Source organism: Sphaerulina musiva, assembly GCF_000320565.1.
Source record: "Sphaerulina musiva SO2202 unplaced genomic scaffold SEPMUscaffold_3, whole genome shotgun sequence".
In the NCBI taxonomy this organism is placed as follows: Eukaryota; Fungi; Ascomycota; class Dothideomycetes; order Mycosphaerellales; family Mycosphaerellaceae; genus Sphaerulina; species Sphaerulina musiva.
Window position 1 is genome coordinate 2,508,846 of NW_016017385.1, and position 21,722 is coordinate 2,530,567.

General features: G+C 50.8%; 6 protein-coding genes across 6 annotated transcripts; all 6 read right to left on the reverse strand.

Moving 5' to 3' along the window:
• Positions 1 to 765: 765 nt before the first annotated feature.
• SEPMUDRAFT_124879 (uncharacterized protein) lies at positions 766 to 1,731 on the reverse strand (the record flags this gene model as incomplete). Its single annotated transcript, XM_016901940.1, has 4 exons — positions 766 to 805; positions 869 to 1,074; positions 1,169 to 1,365; positions 1,728 to 1,731. The coding sequence occupies 2 exons, from the start codon at positions 1,729 to 1,731 to the stop codon at positions 1,169 to 1,171; spliced, it is 201 nt and encodes a 66-aa protein (XP_016762939.1). The 3' UTR covers positions 766 to 805; positions 869 to 1,074.
• Positions 1,732 to 2,333: 602 nt separating this feature from the next.
• On the reverse strand, positions 2,334 to 3,161 carry SEPMUDRAFT_116077 (uncharacterized protein; the record flags this gene model as incomplete). Its single annotated transcript, XM_016901225.1, has 1 exon — positions 2,334 to 3,161. The coding sequence occupies one exon, from the start codon at positions 3,159 to 3,161 to the stop codon at positions 2,334 to 2,336; it is 828 nt and encodes a 275-aa protein (XP_016762940.1).
• Positions 3,162 to 3,623: 462 nt separating this feature from the next.
• SEPMUDRAFT_116078 (uncharacterized protein) lies at positions 3,624 to 4,523 on the reverse strand (the record flags this gene model as incomplete). The annotated part of the gene is made up of 1 exon (XM_016901226.1): positions 3,624 to 4,523. The coding sequence occupies one exon, from the start codon at positions 4,521 to 4,523 to the stop codon at positions 3,624 to 3,626; it is 900 nt and encodes a 299-aa protein (XP_016762941.1).
• Positions 4,524 to 7,727: 3,204 nt separating this feature from the next.
• On the reverse strand, positions 7,728 to 8,102 carry SEPMUDRAFT_116079 (uncharacterized protein; the record flags this gene model as incomplete). The annotated part of the gene is made up of 1 exon (XM_016901227.1): positions 7,728 to 8,102. The coding sequence occupies one exon, from the start codon at positions 8,100 to 8,102 to the stop codon at positions 7,728 to 7,730; it is 375 nt and encodes a 124-aa protein (XP_016762942.1).
• Positions 8,103 to 10,386: 2,284 nt separating this feature from the next.
• Positions 10,387 to 12,383, reverse strand: SEPMUDRAFT_148412 (uncharacterized protein). The gene has a single exon (XM_016904911.1). The coding sequence runs from the start codon at positions 12,361 to 12,363 to the stop codon at positions 10,549 to 10,551; it is 1,815 nt and encodes a 604-aa protein (XP_016762943.1). The 5' UTR covers positions 12,364 to 12,383; the 3' UTR covers positions 10,387 to 10,548.
• A 3,755-nt stretch (positions 12,384 to 16,138) lies between these two features.
• Positions 16,139 to 19,856, reverse strand: SEPMUDRAFT_155443 (uncharacterized protein; the record flags this gene model as incomplete). Its single annotated transcript, XM_016907619.1, has 6 exons — positions 19,510 to 19,856; positions 19,166 to 19,263; positions 18,667 to 18,990; positions 18,183 to 18,603; positions 17,556 to 18,119; positions 16,139 to 17,481 (listed from the first exon to the last, which is right to left on the reverse strand). The coding sequence occupies exons 1-6, from the start codon at positions 19,814 to 19,816 to the stop codon at positions 16,139 to 16,141; spliced, it is 3,057 nt and encodes a 1,018-aa protein (XP_016762944.1). The 5' UTR covers positions 19,817 to 19,856.
• Between the last annotated feature and the right edge of the window lie 1,866 nt (positions 19,857 to 21,722).

Here is a 21,722-nt window from a genome sequence, read left to right on the forward strand (position 1 = left end):
AGGAGGAGGAGGAGGAGGAGGAGGAGGAGGACGAGGACGAGGAGGAGGAGGAGGTAAGGGACGGAGGACCACCATCTTCGTTCGATCAGGAGGGCTCCTGGATGCAAGATTCGCGCTGCCTATATCAGCCGCTCGTTCGACGGTGGATGGGCATCGTTCGGGGTCGAACCAGAAAGGAGCTCTGTGTGCTCTCTACTGGTTGACCGATGTGGACTCTGGACCATGGGTGCTATAGGAGGCGTGGCTGGGCAGTGAATACAGGGAGTCCAGTAAGAGAGAGTCCAGTAAGAGAGACTCTTGACGTGACGTTCACCATAATGGTACACGTGCTCACCGGTCTCTCTGCCTACAGACTAGCGCCTAAAATCCTGGCAGGCAGCTATAAAAGCTGAAGCCCGCGGATTTTCCTCCTTCTTCTTGTCAACAACGTCAAGCAGTAAGTTTTATTGACCCGCCTCAACCAAGCCCCATCTCTATCACACATGCTAACCAAAACACCGTACAGAAATGGCGATTGGCGTCGCCGCCTTCCTGCGGGGCCTCACTGGCCCCGCCGCCGCCACCACCACCACCACCACCACCACCACCATCACCACCACCATCACCACCACCACCACCACCAAGGCTCCGCCGGCGCCGCCACCACCACCACCACCACCACCACCAAGTAAGCATCTCAGCTTCATCCCCGTCCTGCTTAGCACAAGAGATTTACTAACAATGCCACAGTCACCACCAAAGCGGTGGAAGAGGAGGAGGAGAGGGAGAAGAAGAGCGAGGAGGCGAGGCTCAACTTCTATGACAAGTAAGTTCTCTCTCCAAAAGTTGACAGACTGTACTATTGAAGCAACACTAACTATTAATTTAGCGGAATGTTCCTGGGGACGCTGTGGTGCGCTGAGAGATAGAGATATCTCTCAAAGCACCACAGCGTCTTCTTAAGTAATCAAGAAGATTTTGCAGCCTATTCTCCCTGTTTCACTCTCAGTTTCACGCACCGTGTAATAACTGCGATACTAACAGCAGCAACATTTGACTGAATCCAGAAGGTGCTCTAATAGAGCTACTAGAGAGGTACTGTTCACGAACCTGTCAATGACCAAGCCGAGCTATTCCGCGAAGGCAGAGTCATGCTGAGAATCACGCTAATAGAGATTAGAAGTGCCAGCTAACTGTGTAGGGGTTGAACGTCTCGGCTGTTGGTTGAAACTCCAGACGACTCCGCCGTCGGACAACGCAGAAGGTGAGTTTGGGACCTTATAGAAACGCAAGAGTACTGAGCGGTGCTTCTTACTGACCTACTAGCAACCAGACTGCCAACAGCATCAGCAACAAAAGCTCGACGAAGCTCTCCTACGACTTTCCCTCATTTGTGCCTCTACGCCCGTAACCGCTCTCGAACAGGCTAGTAAGTAATCGAAAAGAGGTCGCCAAGGGGTAACGCGCACTGATCACTTGTCTAGGAGCCAATTTGTAGCCGTCCGTCAAAAATTCCCTACCTGCCAAACACCTTACTATCCGTCCAGCTACGCGCAGCTACCCTTTGATCGCTATAACTTCTAGCGAGGAAGCGACTCGCGACCCTCTGTGCACAGTGCAGATCCGATTGAAACACCGCTCGGTGAAACATTGGAGGGATACGATCGGACTGCACAGGGCCGAGCGTGGATTAAGATGTTTGGAAAAAGCCTAGAGGCCGCTGGGGGTCGATTGTAGAGCTAAAGCACCCATCGCTGTTGAGGTTGGAGACAAAGTGAAAGAGTCTTTCGGCGTGGGCAGGGCACTCAAGCGCGGACACACACACGGGCTATATTGGAATACAGTCATGAAGATCGATTATACCATTGGAACATGGTTGTCTTCTATGTTCTCGAATGAGTAGGAATCGCTTGAGATCTGTGTCACTTGGGATAGAGGTACATGTACTTAGTCACTTCACGAATCATGTCGTCAGTTCTTCTACGAGACAGCTCATTTGTATACTCATAGAACAATGAACATGATTTGGACAAGCACATCGACAGTCCCAAGGGCGACGACTTAATTCTAGCAATGATTGACTTTACGTCGGACGAAAGCTAATTGCACGACCATCCCCCCGAAAAAGAACGACATATCAACCAACAACCAAAAGTATCAACGCAACGAAAAATCCTCGTATACTGTACAAACAAACATCATTAAATCTACCTATCTATATAAAGAACGTGCAATTAAGAGATACATATCCAGCCCAAAAACAACAAATCACACAAATAAAAAAAAGACAAGATCCCCCATATCTTAGCAACATCATACTTCTAACTCTCCCGTCATTCGCTACAGGTAGTCAATCAACTTCCACCCTTGTGCTTCTTGGCTGGCCTGCCCTGTCCATCACCACTATCCGACCCGGGAGCAGGGCGCTTCTTCCCCTTTCCACTAGGACCCGTGAGCGTGATCTTTGGCTTCGCAGCGGGAGCTGTAGTAGTAGTAGTGGAAGTAGTAGCAGCAGCAGCAGCAGTAGTAGCGCCAGTAGCAGGACCAGTAGCAGGACCAGTAGCAGGGCCAGTAGCAGTGCTAGTAGCAGGACCAGCAGCAGTAGCAGCCGGCTCCTTCCCCTTCCCCTTCGGCGGAGGCGAAGGCGGCAGTTTTCCCTTAGTCGGAAACTTCAACTTCAAAACATCTCCCCCCGTCCCCTTTGGCGGCGGAGGAGGCGTCGAACCGGAACCACCTCCTCCTCCAGAACCACCACCTCCTCCAGAACCACTACCTCCTCCTCCAGAACCACTACCTCCGTAAGGACTTCCCCCCGGACTAAACGGATTATCCCCCCCACCCGGCAAAACCGGCAAAACATTCCTCAGCGCAGCAAGCGCAGCTTCAAGATGTAAAATTCCCGGTTGAAGAAGTCCTTTCGGGTCAGTTTCCGCATTGAGAGAAGAGCGATAGATAGCCAGATGACTCAAAATAGATTCAACGCGGGGGACAGAGGATTTAGGGACAGTAGGTCTCGTTGGGGTTTTGGACTTGGGGGCTGCTGGAGGACTTGATGAAGAGGATGATGAAGAGGATGATGATGATGAAGCGGCTGGAGCGGATTTTTTGGCTGCTGCTGCTTCGGCGAGTCGAGAACTTGTTCGGGGTTTGGCGGGGGGTTTTATGAGGGCTTTGGGAGGCATGTTGGCGGTGGGGACGATGTTTTTGTGTGGTTTGATTTTTTTTTGGATGGAGGGAGAGAGGGAGAGAGTATGTGTGAGCGCCAGGGGGAGAGATGGGGGGAGGTGTTTATGGGTTCAGTATTACTACCTGCTTCTCAGGACAAAGAATCTTTGGTCAAGTCATCAAAATCGCCGGATGCGGAGTATGTGAGAAACGAGCTCACATTGTCCTTATTCTACCTACCTCTCTACCTCAAGGGACTGATGGATGTGAGCCGTATGTGCAGAGTTGTGGTAGGGTGAAATTTATGAATTGCACATTGAATGATTCAGGTTGTATGAAAAACGATATCTTATTAAGAAAAAAAAAACTATACTATAGACTGAGATCTCTTCGCCCTGTAACCCATTACTAAATACTTCTCAATCTATCCATCGACCCCCCTCCAAACGCCTTCCCCGACTTGGGGAAACTCTCTTCGCTCATTCATCATCATCATCCTCCTCCTCCTCCTCCTCCTCTTCTTCTTCTTCTTCCTCCTCCTCCTCCTCCTCTTCTTCTTCTTCCTCCTCCTCCTCCTCCTCTTCTTCTTCCTCCTCCACCTCCTCCTCCACCACCTCCTCCTCCTCCTCATTACCACCATCATCATCACTAACCTCCCCATCAGATCCAGCTCCAGCTACAGATCCAGCTACAGACCCAGCCACAGATCCAGCTTGAGACCCCAACCCCGACCCCGAACCAACAGACCCCGACCTCGACCCCAACCCCGACCCCGAATCATCAGACTCATCTCCATCTCCCCCTCCCCCTCCCACCTTCTTCTTCATCTTCCCATCCCACTCCTCATCCAAAACCTCCTCCAAAACCCTCTCAACCTCCTCAAACGCCTGACTCAAACCCTTCAACTCTTCAACTTTCTCCGCTTCGACTTCTAAGATGTGGAGGCTGACGTGTTGCAGAAGTGCTTTGAGGCGGAAGTGGGCGTCGTTGGAGAAGATTTTGGATTTTTTGGCGGGCGGAGTCGCTGGTTGGGGGGCGGTTGGTGAGGCGGCTCTTTTGGCGGGTGGTGGTGGGGTTGCTCCTGTTGCTGTAGTAGTAGGGGCGGCGGCGGTGGCGGTGGTAGTAGTAGCAGGGGCGACGGCGGCGGTAGTGGCGGTTGCTGTAGTAGTAGGGGCGGCGGTAGTGGCGGCGGTAGTAGTAGTGGTAGCGGAATTGTAATGGTTCTGGAGAGCTTGAATAAGATGGTCTCGGAGTTTCATAGATGTAGGATTGAGCTCAAAATGGCGGACATAAGCTCGAAGGACTTCGACTTTGGTATTAGGATAATCAGGTTCGATAGTATAGTCGATCGCTGGTGCTGTAGTAGCTTTAGGGGCCATTTTGGTTTTGCTTTTCGATATTCTACTTCTATGCTTGGAGATGTGAGTTGTTAGGAGGGAATTGAACTTGGGGAAAGATTTCTTCTTCTTCTTCTTCTTCTTCTTGTTTGAACTGCTGAGCTTGAAGCGGATTGAGGGAGACGACTCAAAAGGATCGAGAACAAAGAGATTGAGTAAAGGGGTAAACGGGCTTTGTTCGGTCCATCTTCGAAAACGGCGATCAAAGCTCTTTGTTCTGTAGGCGAAAGCTTTGAGGAGCGTATGAATGCATCAGATACTGCGCTGCATTTGGTCAAGTCGAGAATTGGGATCCATATGCTCGTAGCAGACTGGCAGCGTAGTCGAGTAGCGGCAGCTGTCCGATGGTGTGTCGGATTATCCTTGGAGCTAGCTATGCAGATAGATGCATGCCCTTTTCGTAGCAGTGCTGATACTTCCTGTTATTGTATAGTTGCCCCGAAATATCATCTTTGGCTGTCGATTACACATATACCATGTGTATCCGTAGTACAATCTAACAATGGGAAATATATCTCCAGACCTCCTTGGAGCTACCCCGTGCTTATGATTATATGTATCTTCCGTATACTGTCCTCCGAATCGTACATATCCGGAGACGACGTATGCGATCCAAATGTAGTGTACGTGCTGAAAATGGAAAAAATATCAGGACCGACCGTAGCTTGTCGCCTCTTTTCCTCAGAGCAGCCCCCTTTTCGCTAGGCCGATTTGCGATTCCTGTTTGTAGATAGCTTGGGTAAGATCTGTTGACGGGCCCCAGTGATCGATATGTCCTTAGGAACTCATCCTGTCGGGTTGCTGAAGGGACTTTTGACGCTAGACTTTAGGGGGTCAGATCAGTGCTGTCAATCTGTTCTCTGTCCTCTCTGAGCAATAATCGGTAACCAAGATCGTGCAGTTGACACCGACAGGTCAAGTCATAAACAGGACACTCTCGAAACAGAAGGGGGCGGACATGATGCGCAATTGTTGGTTTCCCCCAAGTCGGACTCCTGTCAATATAGTAAGGAAATAAGCGAATCTGCTTTATCCCCCACAGTCCTGCCTTCCAAATTTTCTCAGCTGTACAAGCTATCCTTTTTGTTATCCTATTCCTTCTACTTCTACCAAATCTATCGATTATCTTCATCTTCTTTCCCTTCCACTCCATCCCGCGCTTCTCCTCAAAACTAGCTTGTTCTTCTCAGCTAGCCGGTGATTTCTACGGATCGAATTGTATGTCGTAGTAGACGGTACATAGTAGGGGACTCGCGTATCAGCTAACTAGAACAACATGCCCTAAGTCGACGGACCGACGGATACTGCGTTTTCGGGATACGCGAGAGTTGCGTTTGGAGGAATGGCTGGCTGGTTGGTTGTTTGGTTGGTTGGTACGATGTTTCGGGGAGACAGGCTCTGAACGAGATTTTCTAGCGGTCAAGTCGCGGTGATAACTGTCGCTCGGTCATAGTAGCTAATTCTCAGGGTAACTATGGTCCTACAGTGTTTGAGTAAGTCTGTAATGTCGTGACTACGAGTCGGGGAAGAATGGCTTAGAAGTCGCGGCTCCCCGTCGCGTGCTGAACGATGTGAGATACTCTGAACAGAGGCTAATCAGGCGCGGTGAGCTCATCGTTAGGAATATGCAAAACTTACCGCGATGGTCGTATGCTACTTGTCGCGATGAGATGGCCCCTGTTGGTATGAATATGAATAACGACGAGGAGTCTGCCAAGGGGCAGAGTAGGAGAGAGTAAGCCCTTTGGAGGTTGCCCCGCCTGTAACAGACCTACGGGCCGAAATTCTGCTGGAAGCACTCGACCTCTAGTCGCTTTCGTGACTGAGGGAGAGGCTGCTCTCAATCGTTGTTGTTGCTTGGCCTCGCGGAGGCTTTGCCTGCTTCGTTACCCCTGAGCATCTCGGGGTGGATTATTGCCCCGACGGATAGACGGCGCTGCGAGGGGGGTGTTGGTGTACGTGGAGTAGTACAGACTCTAGGCAGGTGCGATTTTGGTTATAATCAGTCCCGCGTGGGAGAAGCCGGCGGTCTGGTGTTTGACCGTGGTCAGGGAGGTGATAACGGTAGAAGGCATGGTGTGAGTTGACTGGAAGATGTGTCAGCTACGTGGTCTCAGATTGGATAGTGATCTTACGGCGGAAATGGTATTTCTGATGGTTAGGACGGGGATTTTTGGTGACGGTGGAATTGTGTCGGGGTCGTTGCCCGAGAAGCTAAGTTGATGGCCGGCTCGCGGTGACAGGCATAAATAACAACAACAAGGACACAGCAACGCGTGCGGCCATAGGAAACAAACAACAAAAAAGGGACGCAAGATGGGGAGCGAGAGAGGGGGCGTCTTCTCCAAGCAGCAGCCACAAAGGCCACGACATGATGAAAAAAGTGTGTAGGTTTCAAAAATTGGTCGCTGTCAGTCTCTGCGTCGAAATACAGTATCTGATCAGCACCTGCCTGGAGCTAGTCGAATGTCGACATCGTAGCGCCATCCAGGTCGGGAGCGAGCTCAGATAATTCTTCACAGCTCAGCAAGTCGTGCTTGTTACTACCAAGTCGTACTTGCTACAGGTGTTCGCACCTGTGCTAGACCGGGTCGCCGCCAAGTTCTGCGTTGCTGTTGAGGGAATGTTAGCGGAGATCAGAAAAGAGGAGGGAGGGAGAGGATGGCGGTGATGGAGGTGATGAGGTAAAGGAGATGATGGATAGTGATGGATGATGATGATGATGATGATGGATGATGATGATGGTGATGATGGTGATGATGGTGATGATGAGGACATACCACAAATATGTTAGTACAACTCAAACAAGGCGGCTGGGGAGAAAAAGGTTGAAGAAAGGAAGCAAGTTGGTTTCTTAAGTATACAAATCAAATCCCACAGGTTTTGCGTGTTTTTTTGGCCCCGAACTTCCAAAGCCCACCTAGTCTCCTATACACCACTACAAAGCTAGATGGAGCACATTGTTGCCATTTCTCGAGCTCATATTAGTCCACTCTCACTGCTGAACATCCATTCATTTGTAGCTAGTCCAGCGCTCTACTTGCTTCTATGTGCTCACCGTCGTAGTCCCTCCCTGTCGCTGCCGCCCTTCTACCTCCCTGCCTGCTTTGCTGCCAAACGCGACGGTCAAGCTATTCCAAACTAACATGGCTATGTGATCCGTCATGGAGGACTACTATCCACCATCTAACAGACGCGAGAAAAATCGGTGCGAGTAGCAATCATAAAGTGTTCGCTAGAAAGTAAATCCAGTGCAATCACAAAGCCAGCGTGCGACCAGATCCCCTTGCTGACATCAATCTCAAAGGCCTTCAACCGCGCTGAAAACATCTCACGACGCTGCACTTCATCCTCGTCCAGCTCGGGAAACCCTAGTCTAGAGGACAGGTACGAGACAACTTTGCAGGCTCTCGAAGACCAGCATTCCTGATTCCCCAAGCCGTCACCAACAGAAAAACGCGAGAAACTTCCAGTCGAAACATCTTCGACCTCAGCTTCCTCCTCCTTCTCCCCGATTTCCCAACCGCCGCTCAAAGATCGCAACTTCTCGCTAGCTGACATCGGCCTAGCTACCTTCCTCCTTCTCTAGAAGAGCTACCGACGAAGACGACGCTACTCCTCGTCCACCATCTAGCGATCTACAGACTTTCCGAACCACCGCTCAAAGATCACAATTTCTCGCCAGCTGACAGCGCCCCAGCTACCTCCCTCCCCTCTCCGAAAGACCTGCCGATGGAAACTCCAGTACTCCCTACATTATCGACGGTCCCGTGGACTACAAGCGACCAAGACCACCTCCCAAGATCTCGATTCTTGCCAACCAACAGCACTTTTCCAGCTGACAGCACTTTACTACCTTCCCTCCTTCTCCAGGGAAACGTACCAACGAAAGGCTACAGCACTCCTTCATCGAACAATCTCTCCATGGCCTACGCTACGCGCGTCTTCTTTACAATTTCGGGGAAATCCAATCACTCCAACAGGGTAGGGAGTTTAGGGGACAAGGTACCTAAGAGAAGATACATTTACCCTTCTGAGAAGGGAGGGATATATAGGTAGGTAGGTACCTCTATAGGCTCGCTTGGAGACAGAACCCTTGCAAAAGAGAGAGAGAGAGGGGACGAGGAGACGAAGAGACGAAGAGACGAAGAGACGAAGAGACGAAGAGACAAAATGATAAAGAGCCAGAACAAACGAGCTAGATAGATGAGATAGGTAAATCATCTCATTTTACCCTTATTCCAAAAGGTCTTCTAGAAACTTTACTTTACCTTACCGTACCCAACCTAACTATAAACAACCCTCCTGTCGTCCTTCTCGTTTCCTCCTCCTTTGCGTTTCCTGTACCCCGTAGAGTCCGTATCTTGCACTCCCCTCTAAAATCCTCCTCCCTGCCTCTCTCTTCCCTATCTTTTATTCTTTTCCCTATCTCTCCCTTCTCATTCTTCTCTATACTCGCTAGCCAGCCAGCTAACTACCTGGTAGGTATACAAAGATATTATTTTCTCTTAACTACTCTCTAGGCGAATCTCTAACCTGCGTTACCTTAGTGACTAACAGATTTTCTCTCTTCTTCTTCTTCTTCTTCTTCTTCTTCTTCTTCTTCTTCTCCTCTCTCTCTCGCTCTATTAGAGGAAGATAATACTACCAAATTATATATGCATATATATCCATCAACAAGCACCCCGCAGCTTCAATAATTATTAATTAGGTAAAAGAAAGCGGTATTTGACAGCTAGCTAGAGCAAGGTAGCTAGCTAGGGCCGACTATTTTGGCTAGTTAGTTAGTCGATAGTAATTCTTAGATAAGTATTCTCTCTCTCTCGCGCGCGCGCGTGTTTGTGTGTATATATTCATTCATTCTTCTTTTCTCTTCTTTTCACTTCTTTTCTCTTCTCTTATTTCTTTCCCTCTTGTTTCCTTTTTTCTTTTTGGGATTGTAGCTCTTAATAGGAGATTCTGACTTTTAGCTTTTTCTTTTTCTTCTCTCTTTTCTCTTTTCTCTTCTCTCTTTGCCTATCCTGCTTCTCTGATGCAAGTAGACGAGTAAACGAGTATAGAGATGTCGATGTGGATGTCGATATACATAAAAAAAAAATAGTCCTATTACCTCTCCACTCCAGTCCAGTCTACTCCTTACCTCTCCTCTCCTCTCCTCTCCTCTCCTCTCCCACTTCAACACCAGAATCCCAAACTAGAAACCCACACTCCAAAAGAAAAAAGAAAAATATGAAAAACCTTCTTCGTACCTTACCTTACCTTACCTTACCTTACCTTGCCTATCCAGTCGAAAGCAAAAATTACATCTTACAGTACTTCCAACCTCCTTACCTCCAATTTCCTAGTCCAATCACAAACACACAAATACAAACACAAACACAAATACAATAACAATAACAATCATCTACCGCAAACCCGCAAACCCGCAAACCTAACCTACTTACCTACCTACCTACTCAACAGCCCCAGCACAGCACAGTACAGCACAGTACAGCACAGCACAGCCCCTCGTTTCTTTTCTTTTCTTTTCTTTTCTCTTTAGATACCTACTTTGATCTACCAAAGTATACCAAAGGATACCTAACCTACATGTACCTATCTTATATATAGTGTATGTATGTAGCTCGAAAAACGACTTCTTCATCAGGGAATGTATATATACCTACGATATGTATACTTTTCCTCACTTCTTCGGGGCTTCACCTGACCTACCTACCTATCTGCCGTAACTGTAGCAGGTTTCGGGACCTTTTGCGGATTAGTAAGAAACGACACAGAGAATCATAGAGGGAGGACTCTTTCGCTGGCCTCGGATAGTCAGGAGATCAAAGTGATCGGGGACAAAGAATTCTGTTCTAGAGTTTGAAGATGAAATCTCATTGCCATGTCTTGCACTGTTTAGCAAACGCGGCCACACCCATTAGGCCTTCTAAAGTGAAGCAGCCCCAAACGCCATACAATGCGGGTATCTCGTGAATCGTCGTAGTCATCAAATCGCTGCTCAATGCTAGTCAAAGTGTGGTGTTGGACAGGCTCCTGCGCCCTTCTGCTCCCACCACTCCCGAATACACTTTGCGTGAAACAGACATAGGCACTCCATCCTGCCCAGCTCCACGCCCGGCTCATATTCCTCGAGACAGATGGAGCACTCTCGCGGCTCCCCGTCTCCGTCCACACAGTCCTTCTCCGTGGCAACACTCTTCACCATACCGCGTGGTCGGAAGCTTACTGCACGCGGTCGGGAGCCTTCTGCGGGAGCGCTGTTGGTCGTTGTCGGTCGCACCGGTGGCGGGGAGGTCGAACTGGGAGCCATCCGTGTTGCAATGCACTCTTCCACGTGCTGCTCGCGACTGGCTTCCCCTGGCGGCATCTCTTCGCCACAGACGGGACACTCATCCTCCTCCGCCACTTGACGTCGCGGCGGCGGCGGCGCTGGCGAGGCCCCTGTGTTCGGCGGAGGATGTTCCCAATGGGGCTCAAAGTTCTCGCCCGTTGCCCGGGCCATTCTCATGCTATCGTGCTGGCGACTCAACATATCGAGGTGAGCCTGCTGGTCTCGCAGCAGACTCCGGTGCGACTGTCGGGACGTGGCTTCGTGAGCGTGTGGGTACTGTGGAAAGTAGTGAAGGTGGTTGCGCGAATGTCGATCCACACTGGAATTCATGGGGAGCAAGCGTGCAAAGTCGGAACCACGGCGCTGCTCGCGTTCGCTGGCCTGCTGGTGACTTTGAGAGCGGTTGCGTCCACCAAATGGCATCGAGATTGATCTCTCCGGATCGCGTTGGTCCCTCAAGTTTGCCAGATAGCGGTCGGCATCTGCGGACGTGAGCAGTGGTAGGGGAGAGGCACGAGGCGGTTCCGAAAACATTGGCCCCGGAGTACGGGGCGTGGGGCGAAGGGGCGCTCGCGGTGGTGATGATGTATCGGGGTGCCATGGATCAGGAACACAGGGATTACAGACACGAACAACCTCACCACCGCCGAGTGCTGGGTCACTCAGGTCGGTGGAGGATTCTTCATTGAACAGAAACAGGCGCTGCTGCTCGGGCGGCTGCACAATGTACTGTCGGGGGATGGTGATACGGTGTGGCGAACAGCGTGCGCATACGACTCGTCCACACTTGCGGCAGTGATGTCTGCGGTATAGGAGGCTGAAGTCGGTGTCGCAGACGGGGCACTGGGACACATCATTGTCTGGTTGCCAGCGGGGGGGAAGAGCGTCGCTGTCTTGACTTGTTTGTGGTTGAGCGGAGCCCATATTTCTGTTGTTATTGCTGCTGCTGCTATTGCTGTTGCTGTTTTCCATGCTGGAGTGTGTGAACTGTGTCGTGGGTCGTGCAGATGGTGGTGGTGGTGGTGATGGTGAAGAGGTCAAGACTATCGCGTGCTCGACACTGGTCCCCGCCTGCTGAGCAGTTGATCGCCCTGAGTCACCGCTGACGCCTGCGCCTGGGCCTCTGCTCAGATAGCTAGGGTGAGGATGAGACCTGCCCGTGTGATCTGAGCCGGTATGCCGTCTCTTTCGGTCTGCCGATGCCGATTCGATTGTGGTCTGCGGTGGCTGCCGAGCGGATCGATGCTGTTGCTGATGGTAGTGCTGGGGGTGGTGCTGGTGGCGGAGTTGCTGCTGCTGGTGGAGGTTCTGGTGGAGGAGGCTCTCGGGGAGGTGCTGGTTCAGGTGGTGGTCCTCGGGGATAGATTGATCGCGGGAGATGGCAAGGGTGTGGTTGGCGGCAGCAGAGTGTAGGAAATCGAAGAGATTCAGGCGGTCGTCGTCACCATCCACCTGATGAGCGATGTCTGGAGGCGGTGGTCTGCTCATGGCAGGTCCGGATAGTGATGAGCTGACGGAAGTCGATGGGTACGGGTTGGTGGTACCTCTCACCTCACCCAGTGCGTGCCAGGCCAGGTCGCGTGCTCTTGAGGCGATAAGGGTATCAGCGGAGCAAGAGCACAGCGGCAGTCGGACGATCTCTGGTTCGATCGGACCACAAGCTCAGCCGACTGGTCCGCATCAACCTACGGAGGTAAAGTATCTCTCCAGTACGGAGGTAAGGTATAGAAGAATTCTGCCGTGGAACAAGCAGACCTCCTGACAACAACAACAACAACAACGTCGTCGTAAGGCGGTGTCCGGTGTCCCTCCTACTGTACCTGCCGACCCAACGACCGTGAGTGAGCGGGACATGACCGCACGTGCAAGAAACAAGAAGCCAAGACGACGGTGAGGTCCGATCCTCCCTTCCTCCCTTCCTCCCTTCCCTCCCTCCCTCCTTTCCTTGGCCCTCCCCTGCGTCCTTTGTACCGTGACGGCGGCTCCCGTCTACATCTATTTTTGACCCCGAACTAGCCGACCGGATCTCTTCTTCCCTTACCTCCTACCTCCTAGCAACTACCTCCTAGTATGTACCTCTTACTGTAGGTACATGTACCTCCCCTCCCTGACCTCCTTTTCCCTTCGCGGTAGTCTCGAGGGCATCGACGACGACGACGACGACTGCAGCCTCACTCTGTACGGGACAACTGCTGCTGCTCTCCCATCTACTGTCGCTCGCCAAGGCCACACGTAGCAAGGGCGATATTCAAATACACCCCGGAACGCTGACGACCACACGCAAGCACGCACTTGTCCCCAGACGGCCCGTTCATATCATCTATTGATTTGCCTTTGACCCCCGTCTAGTCTGTGGAGCGACGACGACGACGATGACTAGTCGACTACTGTAACTTACTACTAGTCTCCTACTGCCTGCGGAGATCACGTCTACAGATCCCAAATACACCCCATTATGATTGCACCGCACTGGGCACGAGCCTATGGCTTCGCATCATCTACCCTGATACACCCACACTGACATCCCACCGTCTGGATCGGGATCATCAGGTGGAGCAGCGTGCGAGCGTTCGAGCGCTTGCTAGGCTCAGACTGGAAATCGCATTCTCTTGGACCCGCAAGACGTCTTTGACCTCACCGCTTGGGCGCTATAGGCTGCTCTCGCGCGACTGTACTGTATCCATTGTGGGAGATTTGTGAGGAGTTCAGCAGGTCTTCATTTCGCAGGGAGCTTGTACAGGATACGCGAAGAAACCCACCCCCCGCAGAGCAGTGCCTGACGGTTCATGCGCGACTGACCAGTAATTACTCCGCTCCAGCGCTGCAGCCGACTACTGCAAAAGCTATCCGATCTATCACAAAAGCTTGAGAGTTGGGGCCAACTTCTGGCCTATCAATCCGCAGAGCGATCAGATATGGAAACGGCTCATCATAGCGCGAGAAGTGTTGCAGCTGTCAGGGCCATCCCAGCGCAATCCCAGCCCATGATATCAGTTGGAGTCTAGACCTCAGTCCATATGCATTGCAGCGACACATTGCTCATTGCATCGATCTGGTGGCGGCGAGTATCATGGTTGAGAGTGCATTTCGGCAGTCTCACCTGTCGATTAACCTCATGTCACAAACGTGCACAACCAGCGCCCGAAACACATTACACATGTCAGATGGAACTATATCAGTAAATTGCTGAAAGAAGCCGGCCGATGCGGTAGGTAGTCTTTACAACACGAGTATCGATGGAGGCGGTGATCGGCCATTGACAGAAACTTTATTCCAATTGAAACGGCTGATGATGAAACAGATTAGTGGTTTCAACATTCTGTCCTGCTATCGATGTAAGCGCAGCATCTGAACAGAAACGGTGGCAATCACGCTGCCCATGCCACCAAATCTCGCATGTATGTGTGTGTATGCTTCATGATGAATCTAGCCCTCATCCATGTCATTCTAGTTCGCCTCGCTCTTGAACTCCAAGACCAATCAACAAGAGGAGAAGGGAAGCATAATGAAGCAGAATCGTCCACTCGAGGAGAAAGGTAACAAGGAGAAAATGCTACCGTAGTATGAAACAAACAGCCCTCAAGCTTGCATATTTCGTAGTAAGACGGGACATGCAGAGACAACAACAAGAACAATTCACTCCCACGCACGACGCTAATTCGTCATCACTGCGGTTTCATCACCAATCTCCACTGCGAATCGCTGCATAACAACTAACTAACCGCTTCATTATGAGATCAAGGTACCAATGGTTATACGTACATGTCACCATCGATCAGCTCACTCGGATCCATCCATCCATCCATAATTTATCCAGCAGTACCCAGCACCGTATACATACCCAACACAGCATCCATCCAAAACCAAAAGAAAAAGAAAAAAAGTTGGATCTACCAATCCAATTGGTCAGCATCTCAAAGTCACTAGAATTAGAGCAAAAAAAAGTTAGATCCAAACAACAAACAGGGAAGCACCTAGTTATTCGAGAAAGAGAATCTTGCATAAAAGGTACACGTACGTACGTGACATATGTATATTGTACACGCCGATCAGATGAAAGAAGGGGAAAAAATTGGCGAGAAAAAAAAGAAAAGAAAAGGAAAAAGTGGATGAGATAGGGATGAGTGCTGAGTGGCGTTGGTGGATTGTGGGCGTTGGTTTCTTTTTTTTTTACTGAGAAATATGTATTTCTTAGGTTGGTTGATGGGTTGATGGGTTGATGGATGGGTTGATGGATTGATAGATGTATAGATCAATCAAGATTAATAAGATACCTACGACATATTTATTCTTTTTAGCAGGCAGGTAGACTACCTAACAAACTTGTCTGGTTTGTATGTTTGTTCATTTGTTTGTATGTCTATCTTTTTGCTATCGATTTTCTCTTCCTCCCTCTCCCTCCCTCTCCCGTAATCTGTCTATCAATTTATCTAGATAGATAGCTACCTCCTACCTCCTACCCGACTCAGTCGCTCGCTCGCTCGCTCGCTCGCCTCTGAATATATATAGTAACTAACTATATAACAATGTATAATAGTGAAAATAGTAGTAATACAGAAAGCAATAGCCTTAGCAGTAGTAAATAAAAAATAATACAAAAACATCAAAGTAGGTACAGGTAGGTATAAGTAGGTAGGTAGTATTAACAAATCTCTCTTCGTAGCAAGCAGTTAACATACAGTTAACAACCAGTATCTATCGACAAATTTGTAGATTAAAAAGGCAGTATTAACGATTTCTTGTAAATCAAAAAGGCAGTATTAACAGTAAGTAGCAGAAAACAGTATTAACAAGTTGTATGCAGAAAAATAGGACAACAATAATGACAATAATGACAGACGGCAGTAAAACGACAAAAAGGATAAGAACCCAAGCTTACTCTATACCTGCCGCGATTCTTCTTCCTTGAATTCGAAACGCCCAAACGCCCAAACTCCCAAACTGTTAAGCAGAAATCAAAACCAGCAATAGCAGCAGCAGTAGCAAAATGATGAAAACAGAAACCCCCAAAAAAGAGATTTTTCTCATCTTCGAAAGAATCTTGTTCATCGTTCATACAATCAATCATACAATCATCGTGCGTGCGTGAGGTTGTTCAAGCCATCTTTCTTCTTTTCCCATCTTTCCTTTTTCTTCTTTTCTTTTTCCTCTTCTTCTTTTCTTTCTCTATATCCCTGGACATTCCACCCGTCCATCGATCCATCCATCCATCCTTTTCCTTTCCTTCCTTCTCCTCAGTCCAACCCATCATCATCACCGATAATCACCCACCCCCCTTCCTCCTCACCAGCGAACTCCTCCCCGACCCCGAAGAAGAAATTCTCTCCGGCCTCAGAATTCCCCTCGAACCTCCTCCTCCTCCTCCTCCTCCTCCTCCTGCTCCTGCTCCGCTTTTTCCTATCCGTGGACTGCTGATGTGATGATGAGAATTTTGTTTTGTAGAAGAATGATAATGATGATTACTTCCAGAATTATTACTATTGCTGTTGTTGGTACTGTTGTTGGTGCTGTTGTGATGATGTCGAGGGGCGCGAAGTTGTTGATGTTGGGCGACGACGACGGCTTGTTCGATGGGAGAGAGTTGGTGGCGTTGGTGGGAGAGGGAGGTGGAGGTGGAGGAAGTGGAGGATGAGGAGGATTGTTGTTGATGTGAGGCTGACAAGGACATGTTGTTGTTGGTGCTATTATTGATAGGTGTAAAAGCTGCCTGGTGGGATCTTCCTCCTGGGCCAGATGTTGTCGTGGGAAGATGAGGTCGATAATATTGTTGTTGATGGTGCATATATGATGATGGGAGATGCGCAGACATCATGCCATCGGAACGATAGGGCGGCGCGGTGACGACGGGGAAAGGGGCGGCGGTGACTTGGCTGATGGGGATCATAGGGGAGGGGATGTTGGGAGTAGTCGGGTGAGAGGAATGTGAAGAAGCATGAGCACTACCGGCCATGTTCCAGCCGAGGGGCGCAAATGCCATTGGGTCAAACGATTGTAGACCCGTGTCTTCGAGGAGAAACATGCCCGTGTTGCCCATGACGGTGTCGTTTTGGAAATCCGACATGGATGCCGTGTCAATTTGAAGCTGAGGGTGATATCCCGAGACTCCTCGACTGGCTGCTGCTTGTTGCTTGCGTTCGTTTCGCCGTTGCTCCAATACTGCAAGACCCGTGGAGATTCGTGCCACGGCCAATCCCGCCAGCTTGTGTACTCCGTTGTTGTCGAGCTGCTGGAAGACGGCAAATGCCTGATTGACCAGCCACAGGTTGTTCTCATTCTCCGTCTCCCACGCGTCCAGGATGAGGATCATGCACGCATTGAAGCATTGCTGCGCCATGGTCCAGCAGATCAGCACCTGCGGCCTTCGATAGTGGAAAAACATGAATGCGTTGACCAGCGCAATCGAGGAGTTGACCACGAGCGATCTTCCCCGTAGTGGTGCAGGGTGAAGGGGCTGATCGCCGTACATGGAGCTGGTCATCACGGGCTGCGGTCGTGGCGGCGGTGCCATGGAGCCGGGCGGCGAAGGCTCACTGTGTGCTCCCTGTGTGCGCTCGAGCCGCTGGCGGTTGAGAAGGATGAGAAAGGACTGCACTTTGGCGTAGAGCACTGATCGAATGTTAGCCATATCTCTGTTTCTCTCTCTCTCTCCATGCTCACGCTTGCACTCGGCGCGCACTCACTGGTAGACATGACTTCCAAAGGCCAATCGGGGAGCAACGTCTCTTGCTGTAGCCACGTCTCGTTGAACTGCAAAGCTTCCGGCATGGTGTCCCAGAGGCCCAGAAGCTTGTCTGTGTACTCATCGATCCTCCCCACGTTCATCATACCGTCGCTACTCAGGATCTGCCGGGCCAAGATGGTGAAGTGGTCCACGAATTCGTTGAGCCGTAGTATCGTGGGGTTCGTCGTCAGTGGTTCAGGAGGCTGGCAATCACCAATGCCAGAAATGCCGAGCGGTCGTCCGAGCGTCACGGAATACTGTTGGTCCATGTGTAGCATCCACCACCACAGCGTTCGTCGAATCATGCTTTCTCGAAGCTGCGGTGCCGATTCGAGGACTTTTGGGTCTCGATGGAGGCCGATGGAGTGTGCCAGTCGTATCGTAGTCCCAAACAGCGTCCAGGCATCGAGAAATCTGCCGCTGTTGGTCAAATAGGGGCCAATCATGACCAGTGCCTGTATGCCCAGGAGCGTGGGCGTGTTCATGAACGAGGCGAGGCGGAGCGCCTGCATTGCTGCCGCGACTGTTCAACCGGTCAGCCCGTGGCCTCCTCTATCGAGACAGAACCAAGTCGTCAGATGCTCACTGTAGACATCACTCCGGAATCGTGACCCTTCCACGGCGCCGGGTGCCCACTCCCCGTGCTGATCATACACGCCCATCTGCATTGCAGTTGCGACCATGGTAAAGATGAGTGCCAGCATATCCGGATGCGCTTCTGCGTTTTCCTCTGTCCGTTCCAGAAATCGACCCACCTCGCGCCTCGTCAGTTCATCAGGAGTATGGGGGAAGTAGCATGACTGTGCGCGTTTCTGGAACACGTCCAGCCACTTGTAGATCTCGTCGTGGGAGGCCAGGAGGTCTCGCGCCATGTCTTTGGCACCACTGCCGCCGCCCCACAAGTTCATGAACGGGTAGATGGACTGTTGCCCATCGTGCACGTAAATGTCCTTTCCCCGGGGAATCGTGTGTGTGAGAGATTGGGTTCCCAGTTGGAGGTTGGCGAACTAAAGAGAGGGGTTAGCAAAGAATTTTTCATTGGGCTTCGGGGATTTACACGCATCAGCAACGATATTCGCCAGCCCCGGAGTGCCAAAGTACAGGTTGTCGACGCGATCGCCCGTTTTGAACCGTCGTTGTCGTGAAGCGGCTGCCCGCGCGGAGCCCTTGGAGACCTTGCGATCCGACGAGGACCCATCGTCATCCTCGTCGCCAGACTGCGTGAGGCGTGCCGCCTGCAGCCTCTCTTTCAGACGCTGGTTCTCCGACCGGAGCTTGCGGATCTCGTATGATTGCTGGATGGGGCTGTAGTCATTGCCCTCGCCGACGACGAACTCGCACTCCTTGGGGTGCCCTCGCGCACAGCAGGCAGAGCATGGTTTCGTTCGATCGCACTAGGGGGGGTGAAGCCAGCAGCGGCAGATGTTAGTGATGCATCATTCTTCTTCTTCGATATCAGATAGTGAGGCTCTCCCGCACCTTAACCTTGCGTTCTCGACATTTTGTACATGAGAGCAGCTGTCTGGACTGTGGCTTCTTGTGTCGGTCTCCGGAACCACTCCGTTGTACCTGGGTAGTCGATGGTACTGGAGCGGGTGCAGGTGCGGCGGGCCCATAGCCCGCCCACGAGGAAGAGGAAGAGGAGGAAGTAGTAGTAGTCATTCTCGCTGGTGGGATGGTTGGTCAAATGTCGAGCATGTCAATCACACCCAGCAGTCAGGAGAGGAGGCGGTGATGTACGGGAAGCAAAGACCCCAGATAAGCGAATGCAGCACGACAGACTGTCCAAACCAGCGCCGTGGGACGGGATGACCAGCAGTTGAACATATAAAAAAAAATAAGATATCGTTCACAGGCCCATGTGCAGTTGTCGACGCTCTCGATCCAGGAGGGTGCATCAGGGTCAGACGTACTATTCCCGACTTGCTCTTCCGTGAGGCTTGCAGAGGCGTAATTGACAGGACCGTGAGAGGTTTCCAGGCCACGCAGCTGGAAGGGCTCATTTGGTGGAGGAGTGTGGCTTTCACGATCCTGCGAATATAGCGATTCGAGGGATCTACTGGGCAGCAGAGGCAGCACGAATTTGGATTGCCTGTCCTGGTCCAAACATGCAAGACGCAGACCACATGCAATCAATCGCATGGCACTACTACAATACAGGTGAAGGCGGGAGCGTAGCCGAGAGGGAGGAAGTGGAAGGTGGGCCAGGCGATGGCGCATTTTCTCGTGGCCCTCTTTTCGTAGCACGAAGCCAAAGCGACCAATAGGTACGAGATTGCGACCAAGATTCGCGTGTGACTAGGGTCGAGTTGCCTCGCTAGGCACCGACAGTCAGACACGCACACACGCACATACGCGCACACACACACGCTGACGGTGGAGGCCACTGGGACGGGGGAGGGGGGGTGGAGGGGGGTGGAGGGGGGAGAGAGAGACCAGCATCCAGAAGGGAAATGTTTCTCCAGCGTGCACAGTGGGAGATTATGGGTGATCTTGCCATATCGAGTGCATCACACTTGCATACGCCCATACGCTGCATACGCCTCGCCATAACATTCCGGGACAGATCGTTCCAGCTCGCTGGGCCCGAGAGCGCTTGTCCCTGCACATGCTGGATCCCCCGGTACATGTCTATTCGCAGGCCAGACGCTGGTGCGTAAACGGTAAGATAGGTAAAGCCAGACGCTGTTGCGTAAGCCAGACGCTAAGGAGGTGTGGGTTGCCGCCTTTTCTTTACGGTGACACGTCCTGTTTGAGATGAGGAGGAGAGATTACCTGGTATGGGGAGGGTGAAAGAAGCACGAACTCTGCCCACGAGAACGTGGGAGGCGGGAGTCGAAGGGCAGGCAGGCAGACAGACAGGCAGGCAGACTCTGCAGAGTGCAGTGCGGAGACGGTGTCGCCGGTTACCTTACCGCCAGGGAGGGCCACACGACGACATGACTTCATCTCGACGAACGACGCGATGAACATCCATGATGGTGATGATGATGATGATGATGATGATGATGATGAGCCTGATGTTCGTGTCGGCGTTACTGCCCGATGCCCACCCATTCTCCCATCGCGCCAAGCGAACAGCGTACAGTGTGTGAGAGTGTTTGTGTACAGTTCGCCATGTGTAGCGTTCGTTCGGGAGCATCGTTACGCAAGATCGATGCAGCACCACATGACAAATAACAGGCCAACCATGCGAACAGTATGCGTACTGGCACGACGGCATCATCATCATTACCTGCAACGACCCGCGCATGCAGACGGTGCAGCTGGCGCAGTAGCAGCAGGAGATCTAGTAGGGATATCACGTACAGGAATGGCTGCCCGCGCGCGCGACGGCGGCGGCACTGGGACGGGGTATGTACATCATCAGTGTACAGTCAGGCCAGGTAGGTCAGGTCAGGTACCTTACCTAGGTCATGATAGGTATGGTGATGGATACTGTCGTGTTCACGGGTCGGTGTACCATTGAATTGAGTTCAGGTGCGAGGGGCACGTTCCACTTCGCCAAGTCACCCTCGCTGCACCATACTTTGGCTTTGCGCTAGCATTTCACGTGACTGATGGTACACTATACTTATAAGCTCTAGAATCCACACTGGATTTCCTGTTTCCTCTTTTCTTAAACCACAACCACGACGAGGAAGCTACACTAGAAAGCAATTAATTCGCGAACCGATTCCTGAATTAAATCACCAATAAGCTAATCGAGAACGGAGCGAGAGAGGGCTAAGGAGAGCAATCAATTTGGGAAATAATTTACGAATCAATTCCCTCCTCGACCGTAAGTTACTAAACCTTTGTTATCTTAAGTACTAAGTAGAAGGCTAATTAATTCAGAAATCGATTCCGGCGCAATTCGTCTACCTTGATCGTTTACGGCCAATAGTAAGTAATTATTTCTTAAAAAGATTGCTAAATGATTTCGCGAAATATTTCATAGATTATTTCAGGAATTATTTTAGGTAATTTGTAGTTTTACTCCAATTAATTTGGGGAACAATTTGTGAAATGATCCGGGATTTATTTCCTAATTCGTTTTGTGAATTATTACATGAATCATTTCGACAAATATAGTATTTTCTGGGAATTGATTCAAAAAACATTTTGCAAAACGTTTTGCGATTCA